Source organism: Neoarius graeffei, chromosome 4 (genome assembly GCF_027579695.1).
Source record: "Neoarius graeffei isolate fNeoGra1 chromosome 4, fNeoGra1.pri, whole genome shotgun sequence".
Classification (NCBI taxonomy): domain Eukaryota; kingdom Metazoa; phylum Chordata; class Actinopteri; order Siluriformes; family Ariidae; genus Neoarius; species Neoarius graeffei.
In genome coordinates, this window is record NC_083572.1 from 52,551,752 (window position 1) to 52,569,258 (window position 17,507).

The window sequence follows — 17,507 nt, forward strand, 5'->3', positions numbered from 1 at the left end:
TCGCCGGCCACGGGGCTCGAACCCGGACCTTCTTGCTGTGAGGCGACACCGCTAACCACTACACCACCGTGCCGCCTCAGTAAAACCTGATTTTTAGATTTTCTGTCTACTTAAGAACAATCAAAGAAATAAACTCAAATTATCTGTACCATGTTGAATTGCATACCATCATATCCTTTTGCATCCCGTTGTATGAAGTTAAACTGTGTTGAATCAAATTGTGTCAAATCTCACTGCATTGCAGTTGGGGTGAATCACATCATATTGCGTTAGCCGTTGATTCATATGTACTTCTCATGTATTGGATCGTTGTCAATGCAACAAGGCATGTATCATATTGGCTTTAGTGATGGAGATATGCATCCCTAACACACACACACACACACATTTCTGAATGCTTAAGACTTCAAATAGAAATGCCCAAACTGCCAAAAGAGGCCATCTCTCTCTCTCTCTGTCTGTATACAGGTAAGCATGTTTTTATGTTGTGAATCTTGGTGGGTATTAAATGTTTCCACAAGGATAGGAAAATATGACAGTTTTTACACTGTGGCGACATTTGGCTGGTCCCATAATAAAACTTCCTTCCTTCCTTTCTTGTTTTACGATAAAAAGTGTGTGTTTAGTGACAAAACCTAAATATGAGAGAGAGAGAGAGAGAGAGAGAGAGAGAGAGAGAGAGAGAATGGCATTAAGGCTGAGATTGAGGATGTAATAAAAGAACCTCGATGTTAATCGTATGAATCCAGCAATGTCATCACTGCTGCCGTGACAACCAGAGTCATTAATCTGCTGTGCTCAGAAAATGACAGGTCTCTATTCAGAGCATATTTAATAAAAAAATAACCAATTTTTTACCTTCTCATAAACAAATGAGTTCTTGTATATTTTGAGTATCTCTGGAGAAGTGATTCTATGCCACAAGAAGTTAGCAAACTGCCATGATAAGTAAATTAAATATGAACTACACCTAGTGATGACAATACAGTAAGCATTTAAGACAATTTTTTGGAGATTAACCCTTTAAGACCTTCAACTTCAGTGAAAAAGTGGAGGCTTGGACATACCTAGTATAGGACATATTACTTTACCATTTCAGAAGGGTTAGCTCATGAGGATTTGTTTCAGTGGGTTTAGTTCAGTAGTGTGGGTTCAGTAGGATTGGTTCAGTAACTTTAGTTCAGTAGGGTTAGTTCAGTAAGGTTAAATAGGGTTGGTTCAGTAGCTTTAGTTCAGTAGGGTGCTTCAGTAGGGGTATGGTAGTTCAGTAAGATTAGTTCAGTAACTTTAGTTCAGTAGGTTGGTTCAGTGGGGATTTAGTAGGTTGGGTTCAGCAGGGTTAATCAGTGGGGTTAGTTCAGTAGTAGGTTTAGTTCAGTAGGGTTAGTTCAGTAGGATTAGTTCAGTAGAGTCAGTTTAGAAGGGTTAGTTAAGTAGGGTTCGATTAGTAGGGTTGGGTCAGTCGAGTTTGATTAGTAGGTTTGGTTCAGTATAGTTGGTGCAGTAGTGTTGGTTTAGTAGAATTGTTTCAGTAGGGTTTTTCAGTAGGGTTGCTTCTGACATTCTGTTTACAAGCTACAACAACAACAACAACAACAACACACACACACACAGCATAAGCTTAAAAAGTCTGCTGTGTTATTGTGGATTTTTTAACCTCTTATGCTTAAAATCTAATCAAAAGAGAATGGTAACACGTCAAACTCCAAAAGGATTTCAAGCAAAGCTGTACAGAAAAATTAGTTGTAATGATGGTGTATGTCGGTCCATATAAATTCCCAAACAGAGTGGATATGCTATGACTACTATTTTCATACAGCTTTTCATATCTGGTATATAACTTGAGTGTGTTTTCTTACAAACAAGTTTAAAATTGTCAGTCACCCAAAACCCGAGTTCAGTTAACAAATCAATATGTACATAACCCCCAGATGTACAAGAAGATAAAATATGATAACACAGTTGTTCAAACTAACGTGTGCAGTTAGCATGACAGTACAGCCCTTGCAGTTCTGATTTTACTCATCTTTGCGCTACTGCATTTGTGATAAGCATTAAAGGGCTGATGACACGAACATGACTCTATGCAATTTCTTAAATAAACTATACAACATGGCAAACATGTTAGATTTCTGTTATAATTACGTGAAAAGAAGCTGTTGTTACGCAAATATCCAACTTTTAATTGCACAGCGCAAGAAAACTGGGTCCGTGGCTCGCGGCCATGTTGTGACGTCAGCGGAAGAACACGCTGCGGTTCACTGGCTGTTCTACTCTGGTTCTACTCAATGGAAATGGCACATGAAAACGCCGGTGAACTCTCTAGTGCTAGCTCTTCCTCTTCTGGGAGTCTAGAATTGTGTTGATCTCTTCTGAATAGAATCTATGATAGCCTACCCTCTTTACCCTTTGCCTCTCGTTGCTAGGCGGCAGTTACATGAAAGCCGCAAGCTTTCACAAGCAAATACATGACTGATATCACGCCGACTTTATGATTACATTTATGATTATCATGTAGAATCTATAGCTCTACGTACCTTTATCTTATGTCGTTTCACAACACATGTTCTGACAGGAGGACTGTCTTTGGATCCAGCATAGCTACTAGTAGACCCCCTCCGGAATACTGGCAGTGTTGCCAGATTGGGAGGTTTCCCGCCCAGTTGGGCGGTTTCAAGTGCATTTTGGTGGGTTTTGAACATATTTTGGGCTGGAAAACTTCAGCAGTATCTGGCAACAGATACTGCTGATGTTTTCCAGCCCAAAATATGTTCAAAACCCACCAAAATGCACTTGAAACCGCTCAACTGGGCGGGAAACCTCCCAATCTGGCAACACTGTGTAGGCACTGCTGATGGTAGTAACACACATTTGTGATGAACTGCACACCCAAGAGATTCTTTTAAGCTGGGAAGGGTGTCAAAACAATCCAAATCGAAGTGTTCAGAGCACAGGACGGATGTTGGTGAGGGCTCCCACTTGTCACGAGTGCGCCTGACTTGCTTCACCCACTTCGCATGCAGCTCGGGATCTCTGGGAAACTTGAATAAACTTACCCCATCCTTGTAGGTTTTGGAGCAAAAGCCGGCAACACAACGCGAAGGCATAATAACTAATATATATATAATGTATAATAATAATACTAATAATGACAAACTGAACACCTGTCGCATCAACAACAAACTGGTAAGTTAGGAGGAAGGTTCTTTCACTGACGTCATATAGCTCCTCCTCCTCTTTCGTCTCCTGGGTGCTGCAGCCCCGTCAAATTTGCCCAAATAGCCGCGTTTTTTATCATAACTTGTAAAATAGGCGCCTTCGTGAATTAATATATGGATCATCGGGAATTACTTTTTATGTTATAAAACATCGCCAAAGATGTCAAAAACGTGTCATCAGCACTTTAAAGAATCATATATATCTATATATATCAACCACATATCTCTTTCCTAGATTTCTCCACACATATCCATTGACTGTCCGTTGTAGGTTGTTTGTTTGTTTTTCTCTTCTCAGTGGATTGGATGGGTGCTGTGGCAGTGTATAACCCACAATAACTAATGAATCCAACACTCAAAATACTCAGTTTGAATGAAAACTTGCTGAGTAGCCTGGCTAACATGTTTCCAAGTCATACTGTGCCTGAAGACCTGTGAGATGATGTACAGTATGTACTGCTCTGATTGACAAATAATACACTGGACTGTGGTCAGTCATATGACTTGACTGATTTAGCTGCTTTGAGCTAAAATAACACTGGAATTTAATGAACAGCCAATGTGATCTCGTAAACAGCCAATATAGCAGTACAGATCACTGAGGATGCAGTGTAGAGAGGTCTGAAATTACACAGGGAAGACAGCAACACACACTACCCCCTGTTGTGTAAGAAACTCCTGTTTTCCAGTTTATTGTATAGTTAGAAGTATCAAATTGCTGTAGGGTTATTTATTTATTTAGTGTGTGTGTGTCTGTGGCTACATTCTCGGCCTTAAAGGGAAGACTAATATTAGGCTTGACAGCTCGCTGCTGCACTGATGAACCTCCCATACGTTTGTATTGGAGAACAGCATGTTTTCGTTTGGCCTTTAAAGACATTCAGGAGTGTTTAATCTACATAAAACTAGTGTCAATTCAAAAATAAATAACATATTTACAGAATATATTGTTAATTTTGTGCGGCGTTGTGATGAGTTTTTACTTTAAGTGTTTTTTTAACATTGTGTAATGCAATACACCAAATTCTCAGGTGCCACTATCTTGGGTTTTTTTAGTGATATTCGTCACTGGTCCGTGTGTTTTGTTGCTGTTTCCAGCTCGCTCACTGTTGGTTCAATCAGGTGAAACTTATGATTCCCACCTAGTGGTTGAAGCTCTCATGTTGACTTGATTTTCCAATAAAATCGGCTGAACACTTTGCTGTCTAGTGCCTGCAAAAGATTGGCTCACTGGGGAAAATTTTGTATCTTTCCTAAAAATCAATCCATCCATTATCTGTAACAGCTTATCTTGTGCAGGGTCGCTGGCAAGCTGGAGCCTATCCCAGCTGACTATGGGCGAGAGGCGGGGTACACCCTGGACAAGTCGCCAGGTTATCACAGGGCTGACACACATAGAGACAAACAACCATTCACACTCACATTCACACCTACGGTCAATTTAGAGCCACCAAATAGCCTAACCTGCATGTCTTTGGACTGTGGGGGAAACTGGAGCACCCGGAGGAAACCCACACAGACACGGGGAGAACATGCAAACTCCACACAGAAAGGCCCTTGTCAGCCGCCGGGCTCGAACCCAGAACCTTTTTGCTGTGAGGCAACAGTACTAACCACTATGCTACCATGCCGCCCTAAAAATCAATGATTTTCCTCATATTTTTTTTTCATGGAGAAAAAGTGAGAAGGTGTATAAATATCAGTAATATAGTTTTAAAGAGAATTAACAAAAGTTTGACCCTCTTATGCATGGCGCATTCGAGCACCACCATCATTAGTCATGCTTGGTGTCCACAATTTAAAGTGAACATACCCGCTAAATTCTGACTTTTATGTTTAAACTCAAAGGATGTGCCAGTTTCACTGATATATTCCTTTTAAGCCTTCTAGGTGTATAATTGTGATATAGAAGAAGAAGAAGCCTTTATCTGTCATTCTTACCCTGATACTCAAAATTCTAAATCTCTTTATTTTTGGCTTTTTGGTCTCTTAATTTCTGATTGAGGTTTTTTTCTCATCAATGGAAAATTAAACCAAAGGAAAATGATTGCTGGTTTATGACCGGGGCAATGGACAGAAATTAAAATTTTATAAAACACTGGATTTTCAAATGTTCATAACGTTTTTTTTAGACATACTTACAAAATTAAACAAGTTTTCAATTCAGATGTTCACACTCTAATTCGATACATTACACAACACCATGACAACTACTTTAAAAAATGGCCTGTCATTGCTACTAATATACCCAAATATGTTTACCTCGAGTAATGTAATTTTTAGCTCTGAGATGGCACAAAGTAAGGGAGCTGTTTTTAAAATACACTCCAGTATCACATGAAGAGATGGGGATGTCTATCCTGTTAGTCTTGAAGGAAAACCGGTCTCCATTCGTGTCTCACTTTCTTACGCAACATATTTGATGTGTCACTCAGGCCCACGTAGCCCAGACTGAGAACAGGCTATTTTTGGGGTTGGAATGCTGTCTGGTGGAATCAGCAGTAGTGATGTGGGGAGAGTTCATCTGAAAGGTTGTCAGCCCTCATTATATATCTGCACACATTGACACATGCAGATACTCCTTTTGAAAAGTATGGACCTGCTGAAAAGTAGTTTAGGCTTTATAATGGACAGACATTTCAATAAACCAAAATGAAAACACTCACACATGAAGAGTTCTGTAGTAGCGTGCAAGCCACCCTATGAAAAAAAAGAAATGAATATTCTACTATTGTTTGTATTGTTAGTAAAATATAATTTAATGAACACAATAATAATAATAATAATAATAATAATAATAATAATACAACCCGAATCAGAAAATGTCGGGACGGTATGTTGAAATTGAAATTAAAACTCAAAACAATGATTTATAAATAATATTTGACCTGTATTGAACTCAAAACAATATATCAGCACATTATTTGATGTTTGACCTCATTAATTTTATTGTTTTTTCTAAATAAATACATTACAATTTTGATTCTTGCAACACATTTCAAAAAAGTTGGGACGGTAAAGCATTTACCATTGCATAATGTTGTCATTCCTTCTCATAACACTTAAGATGTTTAGGGACTGAAGACACCAAGTGATGAAGTGTTTCAGTTGTTATTTTGTCCCATTCTTCCTGCAAACAGGTCTTAAAGGAACAGTCCACCATACTTCCATAATGAAATATGCTCTTATCTGAATTGAGACAAGCTGCTTCGTACCTCTCCGAGCTTTGCGCGACCTCCCAGTCAGTCAGACGCAGTCAGACGCGCTGTCACTCCTGTTAGCAATGTAGCTAGGCTCAGTATGGCCAATGGTATTTTTTGGGGCTGTAGTTAGATGCAACCAAAGTACGGTGGACTGTTCCTTTAAGGTGTGCAACAGTATGAGGTCATCAATGTCATATTTTTCATTTCAAAATCTGCCACACATTCTCTATTGGAGACAAAGGGGCAGGCACCCTCTTTTTCCACAGCCCTGCCTTTGTAATGTGTGCAGAATGTAGTTTTGCATAGTCTTGTTGAAATATCCCTGGGAAAGGGGTCATCTTGAAGGCAGCATATGTTGCTCCAAAATCTGCATTTTAAAAGAAAATGCTAATGCACTGACACAACCCCATACCATGACGGACCCTGGCTTTTGGACTTGTTCCTAGTAACATTCTGGATGGACCTTTTCGTCTTTGGTCCAGAGCACACAGTGTCTATTTTTTTACAAACCCCCCCCCCAAAAAAAAAAAACATGAAATACTGATTCATCTGACCACAATACACATTTCCACTGGATGATAGTCCATCCCAGATGCCTCCAAGCCCAGAGAAGTCGATGGCACTTCTGGACACAGTTAGCATAAGGCTTCTTTTTGCACAGTAAAGTTTTAACTGCATTTGTGGATGTAACTCCGTATTGTAGTGCTTGACAAAGGTTTGCCAAAATAATCTTGACCCTATGTGGTTATATCAGCTATAGATGAATGACAGATCTTGATGTGGTGCCGTTTGAAGAATCGGAGATCACGGGTGTTCAGCTTAGGCTTGCGCTCTTGCCCTTTATGCACCAAAATCCCTCCAGATTCCTTGAATTATTTAATGACATTACACACAGTAGAGAGCGAAATATCCAAATCCCTTCCAATCTTTCTTTGTTTTTCTTGCATTGTTTTTAAACATTTCAATAATTTTCTTATGAATTTGTTGGCAAACTGGAGATCTCATCTCAGCTCATCTTTGCTCCTCAAAGACTCAGCCGTTCCTGGATACTGATTTTGTACTAAATCATGATTACAGTCACTTGCTGACATCACCTGTTTCAAATCAGATCATTATTTAATTGTTTTACCTCATTACTAGCCCTAAACTGCCCCCATCCCAACTTTGTTTGGAGTGTTGTCAGCCTGAAATGCAGGAATGGATGTACATTCATCTCATCTCATCTCATTATCTCTAGCCGCTTTATCCTTCTACAGGGTCGCAGGCAAGCTGGAGCCTATCCCAGCTGACTACGGGCGAAAGGCGGGGTACACCCTGGACAAGTCGCCAGGTCATCACAGGGCTGACACATAGACACAGACAACCATTCACACTCACATTCACACCTACGGTCAATTTAGAGTGGCCAGTTAACCTAACCTGCATGTCTTTGGACTGTGGGGGGAAACCGGAGCACCCGGAGGAAACCCACGCAGACACGGGGAGAACATGCAGACTCCACACAGAAAGGCCCTCGCCGGCCACGGGGCTCGAACCTGGACCTTCTTGCTGTGAGGCGACAGCGCTAACCACTATACCACCGTGCCACCCTGGATGTACATTAACAAATGAAATGAAATTGACCAGACAAAACATGAAATATCTCAGGCCCATGCTGTCTGTAATGAAATACAAGTCAAAGTAAATTTAGAAATCACTGTTTTCTTTTTTATTTGCATTTTCCATACCGGGGCGGCACGGTGGTGTAGTAGTTAGCGCTGTCGCCTCACAGCAAGAAGGTCCTGGGTTCGAGCCCCTTTGCCGGCGAGGGCCTTTCTGTGTGGAGTTTGCATGTTCTCCCCGTGCCCGCGTGGGTTTCCTCTGGGTGCTCCGGTTTCCCCCACAGTCCAAAGACATGCAGGTTAGGTTAACTGGTGACTCTAAATTGACCGTAGGTGTGAATGTGAGTGTGAATGGTTGTCTGTGTCTATGTGTCAGCCCTGTGATGACCTGGCGACTTGTCCAGGGTGTACCCCGCCTTTCGCCCGTAGTCAGCTGGGATAGGCTCCAGCTTGTCCGGCGATCCTGTAGAACAGAATAAAGCGGCTAGAGATAATGAGATGAGATGAGAGACAACAACAACACTACTTGAAAATACAGTTTGCATTGCTGGGGTTTGATGTTAATATTGAAATTTTACAAAGACAGAAATTGCTTTCCATCCAAATATCAATGCTAGAGGAGCCGGAACTGCACCAGAGGGTCACACTAACATTGAGTTGATGGCTAGAGCTGTCAAACACATGGCTGCTATCATGCCCTTGAGAAAAGCTCTTAACCCCACACTGCTCTAGAAATGCTGCATCCCCTGCGGTTTCCCCCACACTCAGCACAGGAGAAATAAAATACAGCAGATCACACTGACTGCAGTTACTCAAAGGTAAATAAAGAAGTTGGTTGGAATGATGTAGTCGGAATGGACTGGGTTCTGAAAGTCAAGACACTAAGGAATTCAACTTCCCTTTGTTTTCACAAACACACACATACATGTGCACTCCTACAAGCGACGAGAGAAGCCTGTCAGATGGAGGATGTCAGACTTTTATACGCTTCACTAAGTCAGTGTCTTTCAGTGTGTACAGCGTAACCCTATCCCAATGCAGGCACAATGCATAATCAACATTCAATAGCATCACCTTCGTGCCAATATACTTAACTAATAATTCCTGTCTTTCAGCTGACACAGTGAATAAAATTACATTCCCAAGCAAGGCTCATCACTCAGCAGCAGACAATGAACATTAGCTCTGACGTTAAGAATCAATTTGCATTCTTGCACAGGAACACAGAGACTGCTGGAAACGTGAGTCACTGACAGTAACCTGTGGAACTGGGCAGTGTAAACAACAGCCATATTGACCTGCTCAAGGATCCTCCTTAATGAGAAATGATCCCTGACGGATAGTTGAAATACTTTATTAATAAGTGAACATTGATTTACACTGAGCAGGTATGGTGCAGTAGGACCTTTCATTATTTCAGGGTGTGTAGTGTGCGCAGTGCAGGGACCGGCATGCTTAAAATCTACACCTAACACATTAAACACACAACCATCTGAGGCATCAAGACATTACAACCAAACCAGCTTACCACTTTCAAAACAAATCTTTTGCTCATACACAAATACAGCAATCTAACATGTACATTTATACCTTAATTCTGGAATCTGATTAGTCAGCCTGGGTTGATTACTTTTCTATAACAGCAGCACAGACAGTAATGATGGCTGTAATTCAAATCACAGGTTATTATGAATGCGTTCACAGGGACTTGTATGGTGGAGGCACCACTTAATCTCAGTTTGATAAATAGACTAACAATATGTAATTATTTAACAAACAAAAAACCCTGTTGATTTAGTGAAGTTGACTTTTTTTTTTTTACATTTTGAATGGAGGCAGCATGGTGGTGTAGTGGTTAGCGCTGTCGTCTCACAGCAAGAAGGTCCGGGTTCGAGCCCCGTGGCCGGCGAGGGCCTTTCTGTGTGGAGTTTGCATGTTCTCCGCGTGGGTTTCCTCCAGGTGCTCCGGTTTCCCCCACAGTCCAAAGACATGCAGGTTAGGTTAACTGGTGACTCTAAATTGACCGTAGGTGTGAATGTGAGTGTGAATGGTTGTCTGTGTCTATGTGTCAGCCCTGTGATGACCTGGCGACTTGTCCAGGGTGTACCCCGCCTTTCACCCGTAGTCAGCTGGGATAGGCTCCAGCTTGCCTGCGACCCTGTAGAACAGGATAAAGTGGCTAGGGATAATGAGATGAGATGAGAGTTTGAATGGAGTCTCAATGGTCAGGTTTTGATCCAGTTGGAGGTAAATTTTCTCCTACAAGAAAAATCTAATAATGTTGCATTTTGTACATTCTTGAAAACATGCAGTTTTTTTGGGGGGGGGGGCTTGTTAACCTAAACAGAAAGTGAGGACATAACTGTTTTTATTCTATCTGCATTCACTGGATATGAGCAATCGTGTGCTCTGATTGGCTACTCTACTACTAGGATATCAGCTCATATACCCATACCATGAGTAGAGAAAAACAAAATGGCGGAGCGTGTTGCTGAACCAACTGAGGATGAAATAAAAACTCTACTCGAAAACAAAACCCCAAAAAATACACCCCAGAAAGTGCAACAAAATATGGAATGAAAGTATTTGATGGTAAGAACATATTTTTTTATTTTTCAAGAATTATTTTTAGAGCATTTTTCACAAATTGCTACTGTCATTTTGCCGGTTTGTTTACATTCTTCATCTTTAAGCATTAAAAATTGTTGATTTTTTTTCGACTGGTTCAAAAGCTCAAAGAAGTTCGAACATTACATCACTAAAATATCCAAGGAAGAATTAAATAAATGTCTAAAGCTATTCTATACCTCGGCACAAACAAGACAGCACTTTCTACAAAAAACAACAACACTAAAGTCAATTCGTGCAGCCATCAATAGGTTTTTAAGAAGTCCACCTCAGCAGAAATTATTTTGTTGGACGTTTTGTATAAAGGTTTTATTTATCAAATTTGCAAAAATTAAAAATAAAAATGCTCTGCTCCTCAAAATCCAATGAAGATGGATAGAATAAAACAGTTATTCCACTCAATCTCATCGTACATGGCTTATAGCTGACGAGGTGCATAGCGCATCAGTTCATGTACGACTTGATTTCGTGATATAACTGTTAAATAGTTGCTGCAACACAACAGCAACTAACTTGTCTCACAGACAACTGAATGTAACATTAAGTGGATAAAAACTGTGTCATTCTTTAACATATAAAACATTGTAATTGTTGGCAAATTGCTGGTATAAGAGGAATAAAACATTTCAGAATGTGCTATTATTAGAAAAGAATCCATCCATCCATCATCTCTAGCCACTTATCCTGTTCTACAGGGTTGCAGGCAAGCTGGAGCCTATCCCAGCTGACTATGGGCGAGAGGCGGGGTACACACTGGACAAGTCGCCAGGTAATCACAGGGCTGACACAGAAACAAACTCTCACACACACATTCACACCTACGGTCAATTTAGAACCACCAATTAACCTAACCTGCATGTCTTTGGACTGTGGGGGAAACCGGAGCACCCGGAGGAAACCCATGCAGACACAGGGAGAACATGCAAACTCCACACAGAAAGGCCCTCACCGGCCACTGGGCTCGAACCCAGGACCTTCTTGCTGTGAGGCAACAGCGCTAACCACTACACCACCATGCCGCCCTTAGAAAAGAATCAACTTGTTGATTTTTTAATAACAACATGCCCCATCATGTTTTATTTCTTACATACATAATGCAATGCATAATAAAATACCATTGTGCTGTATCTTAGCAATCCTCAATCAGATCTATAAAGGAGTGTATGACAGCACTTAATTGTCCTGTCAGTTAGATTTATTATGTGCCTTTATGCCACTGTCATAAACTGTGAATTTTAAAATCCAGTGAATTTTACTTAACGGCGAAAAGGTAAATTACATGCTTGCACATAGATACTCAGGGACATAAATTTTCGAATGATTTGCACACTGAGTGAAACGCAGTGGAACTGCACATGCACACAAGCGTACACATATTTATCCTATTATCCCTGTGAGGACTTTCCATCAGCAACTATTAATGTAGCTCATTAATGCTATGCTGCACCCTCATTAATGTGTGTGTAGCATTTAATAGCTACATTAATAATTGCTGATGGAGGATCCTCACAAGGATAGTAAGATCGATGTGTGTATATGAGGCTGTATGTGGCACCTATTGCTTGAATCCATCATTTTTCATGTGATCATAAATATATGGAACATGTGACCAACAGGGGTTTCTTGTTGCCCAGGTGAGCGTTGTCAGATTGACTGTTTAAACAGTTAATAGATCTGAATGTTGACTCTTGGTTTTAGCCCTGGGTTTTGCCTGTGAAGACTGCATTTGTTGTTCAAAAAGGATAAGTCAACATGAAGACCAGAGAGCTGTCTATAGACCCCTTGCACATGACGTCACACATCACGTGACAATTACACCTGGGGGTCAAACAGACACCGTCTTCCATGTAAGCAAGGCTTAATCTGTCTTCGATATGGTTCATTTTTGCTTTGTTTTTGGTTGTTCACTGTAATAGAGAAATAGATAAAAGGTATTACCGTCTCCCCGCTATCAAGATTAATGTTAAGAAAGAGAAGCAATGCTTCAAGAACAGCGAAGAAATGAGTGGTTACAGAGAATACAATAGATGAGCTAAGCCCAAAAATGAGATGAGAGGAGCTAAGCCTGAAGCCTGAAAACACACACAGACTGAACTTTACAACAACTGCATGCATGTAAAACAGAAATAAATCAACTAAGACAGGAAAAACTATTTTGGATAAAATTGTTACTGTCCATTACACTCTTATCAACCTGTGTGACTCAGTTGTGCCTTTTGAACAGAGAATAAATGAAGAGGGAACTGAACATTAACCGTTTATTGAAATTATTATTACAAGGGTGATTATAGTTATTATATGACTACAGCTACAACTGGAATGTGCTGATTCTGTTAGCGTTTGTAATTATTGTACCATCCACTATTGGATAAAATTGAAATAAAATCTTACAACATTGTTTGAAAGTCTAGAGAAAGATATTTTGTTATTTTACAAATAATAACACTTCAGATATTGTTTTAACAATAATAAGCAACACTGTATAAATATAGAGTGCAAATAGCTGTGTAACTACATGTTCTTGGAGTTGCTGAGATATGGAGGGACAGGAATAGTTTACCATCCAGCCCACAGTTCAGGTCAGAGTCCTTTGAGAATGCTTTGGCTTTCGCAACATTCTATTCCCAAAAGCTGATATTGGGGAAAAATTCTTTCCACAAAGAAGGTTTTCTTGCTTTTGCAGTTTTTTTTAACTGTTCTTCCATGTCAGGACTTTTCGGGAAAAAGAAGGCATACTCCAACACGTAGCTAATGCTAGGCTACAAATCTGCACTGTTACTCCAGTTGTTTTGAAGAATTTTGTACCGCTAATAAACTCTAATTTCTGTATATATCTATCCTTCGCTTCTTTCTGACTAAGATTAGCCAAGTAATCTGGTAGTACAGCTTTTTTTAGTTGTAGTTTTCTTTGGACAACAGCAGCAGATGCCGGACATCTTTGCTTGGCTTCAGTATGTAAACAAAGTTTGCTTGTCCCCTAGGTCTAGGGTAGTGACGGTTGCTAACATAAATGCGACATCAGTGCAAGGGGTCTACAGGAGAAAAGCAATCCATTCTGAAGTTGAGAAAAGAGGGGAAACGGCCAGACATCAGAGAGCCAACCAGCCAAGGAAAACAACAGCAGCTGATGACAGAAGCATTGCGAGAGATGTGAAGAAAAACCCAAAAACAACAGTCTGTACCATCACCAACAACCTTCACAGGGCAATTTCACAATCCCTTTGTTAAGAAGACTTCAAGAACAGAAATCTAAAGACCATACCACAAGATACAAACTAATCAACAGCAGTAAGAATCAGAAGGCCAGAGTGGAACTGGCAAAGAAATACAATGATGAGCCTCAAATGAGAAGATTAACCTCTACCAAAGTGATGGAAAGGCCAAAGTGTTGAGAAAGAAAGGATCTGCTCATATTCCAAAGCAAACAAGCTCATCAGTCAAGCATGGTGGAGGTAGTATTCTGGCTTGGGCTTGCATGGCTATTTTAAACCATCTGAGCACGAAGTTCACCTCCTAAAGAGGAGACTGAAGGGAGAGAACCCCAAAACAAACAACAACCGAAAAGAACTAGTCTGGAAAAGCATCATAATAGAAGAATGCAACAATTTGGTGATGTCAGTGGGTCACAGGCTCCATACAGTTACATACAACCAAATATTAAGTGTTATTTATTAAAATTTATGGTGAAACTAGCTCTTCCGATAGTTTTGCATACCTAAAAATTGGGTGATCTTCCAACAAAGGCGCCATGTAATCAATCAATCAATCAATCAATCAATCAATCAATCAATCAATCAATCAATCAATCAATCAATCAATTAATTAATGTCCCCACAATGTCAGATATTAGTACTTTTCCTTCTGGGGACATCTGGTCTCAGACAAGATATAATGCTCCCCTGCCCCCCACCTACCAATAAAAACACAGGGATCCTGAGAGGTTTCGTGAATGTACCCGTTTGTAGACGTAATGTCACAGCCATTCCATGACATGTGAGGACAAGTGGAAAGGAGACAAGGTCTGTAATGGCACATAATTAGTCACATGATTGGACTGTGTTCGCCTCTCCTCCAAGCGCATCCATCATATCGCAATTCAAGCAGACGAAGCAACTGAAGCAACAGCTGCTCCACAGTGTTTTTCTTTTTTTAATTCTCATTGAAAGAACAAGCCAGAAGCAAATGCAGTAGAACAAATCCATGTTCTTTGACATAATCTGAAGAAAGACAATTGAACATTTCAAGATAAAACAACTACTCAATTCTTTGCATATGCAAACAGTGCATATGATTACTTCTATGGGTGATTTGAGCTGAGCTAACATCTTTAAGGAGAACTGAAGTCATTTTTAAACTTGCTTTATTTCTTAATTAACATGTTATTCAATTACGTTTTTGGTTTTAGTAACCTTATATCGTGACTCGTATTGGCAACTAATTGGAATTAAATATTATACTTATCGGCCTATTCGGTTTTTAGCCATGTTGAATTTAGTTCATTTGGTCCATGGCAGGCGTTGCTTATCCACACGGTCTTCACGAGACTTGTGCAAGACTTCAAAACCTCAAGTGTCAGCCAGGTGTCAGTGCCGCCATTTTGAAAACTGCTTTCCGAATTAAATATTGCACAAAAACGAGTTTAAATGACGATTACTGCCTACTTTTTTCAAAATTTTCTGATTGCTATCAAAACAAACAAAACTTCCGGCTTGATTACATCAGCGTTCGAAAGAGGGCGTGTGCGTCTTTTGACAACGTTGTCAGATGTTGGTCACTTTGATTTCCGCTGTACGTTTTATTTCCGTCCTATGATGTCTCACACAGGTCTCAACGAATATCGTTTACGGCCATTGCTTTGACATATGGACTGATATATTACATTGCATATTTCAAACACTCATAACTTGCTATAGCAGTGACAAAATAGCTATCAAAAATGCATTCCTATATTTAATAAAATGAGATAAATAGATCTCTACCCGAGTGGTGTTTTGTTATTGGACTTCTGTGCTAGTCACGGTTTGTCCATAACGAACACCATGTTCGAGCATAGGGGTGTCCATAAGTGCACGTGGCACCAGGACACCTTAGGTCGGAGGTCGATGATCGACTTTGTTGTCGTTTCATCGGATCTCCGGCCCTATGTCTTGGACACTCGGGTGAAGAGAGGGGCTGAGCTGTCAACTGATCACCACCTGGTGGTGAGTTGGATCCGCTGGTGGAGGAGGAAGCCGGACAGACCTGGCAGGCCCAAACGTATGGTGAGGGTCTGCTGGGAATGTCTGGCCGAGCACTCTGTTGGGGAGGTCTTTAACTCCCACCCTTGGGAGAGCTTCTCCCAGCTTCCGAGGGAGGCGGGGGATATTGAGTCTGAGTGGACCATGTTCTCTGCCTCCATTGTCAACGCGGCTGTTCGGAGCTGTGGCCGCAAGGTCTCCGGTGCCTGTCGTGGTGGCAATCCTCAAACCCGGTGGTGGACACCGGAAGTAAGGGATGCCATCAAGCTGAAGAAGGAGTCCTATCGGGCCATGTTGGCCTCCGGGACTCCTGAGGCAGCTGACGGGTATCGGGAGGCCAGGCGTGCTGCAGCTCAGGCAGTTGCGGAGGCAAAAACTCGGAACTGGGAGGAGTTTGGTGAGGCCATGGAGGAGGACTATCGGTCGGCCTCGAAGAAATTCTGGCAAACCGTCCGGCACCTCAGGAGGGGGAAGCAGTACTCTGCCAACACTGTTTACAGCGTGGGTGGGGAGCTGTTGACCTTGACTGGGGACATTGTCAGGCGGTGGAAGGAATACTTTGAGGATCTCCTCAATCCCACCGTCACGTCTTACATTGAGGAAGCGGAGGCTGATGACTCAGAGGTGGACTCGTCCATTACCCAAGCCGAAGTCACTGAGGTGGTTAGCAAGCTCCTTGGTGGCAAGGCACCGGGAGTGGATGAGATCCGCCCCGAGTATCTCAAGTCTCTGGATGTTGTGGGGCTGTCTTGGCTGACATGCCTCTGCAACATTGCATGGTGGTCGGGGACAGTGCCTCTGGAGTGGCAGACTGGGGTGGTGGTCCCTCTTCTTAAGAAAGGGGACCGGAGAGTGTGCTCCAATTATAGGGGAATCACACTTCTCAGCCTCCCAGGGAAGGTTTACTCCAGGGTAGTGGAGAGGAGAATTTGGCCAATAGTTGAACCTCGGATCCAGGAGGAACAATGCGGTTTTTGTCCTGGTCGCGGAACACTGGACCAGCTCTATACCCTTCATAGGGTGCTCGAGGGTTCATGGGACTTTGCCCAACCAGTCCACATGTGCTTTGTGGATCTGGAGAAGGCATTTGACCGTGTCCCTCGTGGTATTCTGTGGGGGGGTGCTTCGGGAGTATGGGGTTCGGGGCTCTTTGGTCCCTGTACGAACGGAGCAGGAGTCTGGTTCGCATTGCCGGCAGTAAGTCAGACCTGTTCCCAGTGCATGTTGGACTCCAGCAGGGCTGCCCTTTGTCACCGGTTCTGTTCATAATCTTTATGGACAGAATTTCTAGGCGCAGCCAGGGGCCGGAAGGAATCCTGTTTGGGAACCACAGGATTTCATCTCTGCTTTTTGCAGATGATGTTGTCCTGTTGGCTTCTTCAAACCAGGACCTTCAGCATGCACTAGGGTGGTTTGCAGTCAAATGTGAAGCAGCTGGGATGAGAATCAGCACCTCCAAGTCCGAGGCCATGGTTCTCGACTGGAAAAGGGTGGCTTGCCCTCTCCAGGTTGGTGGAGAAATCCTACCTTAAGTAGAGGAGTTTAAGTATCTCGGGATCTTGTTCACGAGTGAGGGAAGGATAGAGCATGAGATCGACAGGTGGATCAGTGCGGCCTCCG

General features: G+C 41.8%; 1 protein-coding gene across 2 annotated transcripts in view; it reads right to left on the reverse strand.

Annotated features, from left to right (window-relative positions):
* Positions 1-17,507, reverse strand: part of slc12a5a (solute carrier family 12 member 5a) — a 443,979-nt gene that overhangs the window by 305,280 nt on the left and 121,192 nt on the right. Inside the window, exon 2 of one of the 2 annotated variants that reach the window (XM_060918252.1) lies at positions 4,805-4,834. The exons of the other annotated variant lie outside the window; for it this stretch is intronic. Coding sequence (XP_060774235.1) covers positions 4,805-4,834 — 30 coding nt within the window. The remainder of the gene's footprint in view (positions 1-4,804; positions 4,835-17,507) is intronic. 2 annotated transcript variants of the gene reach the window in all.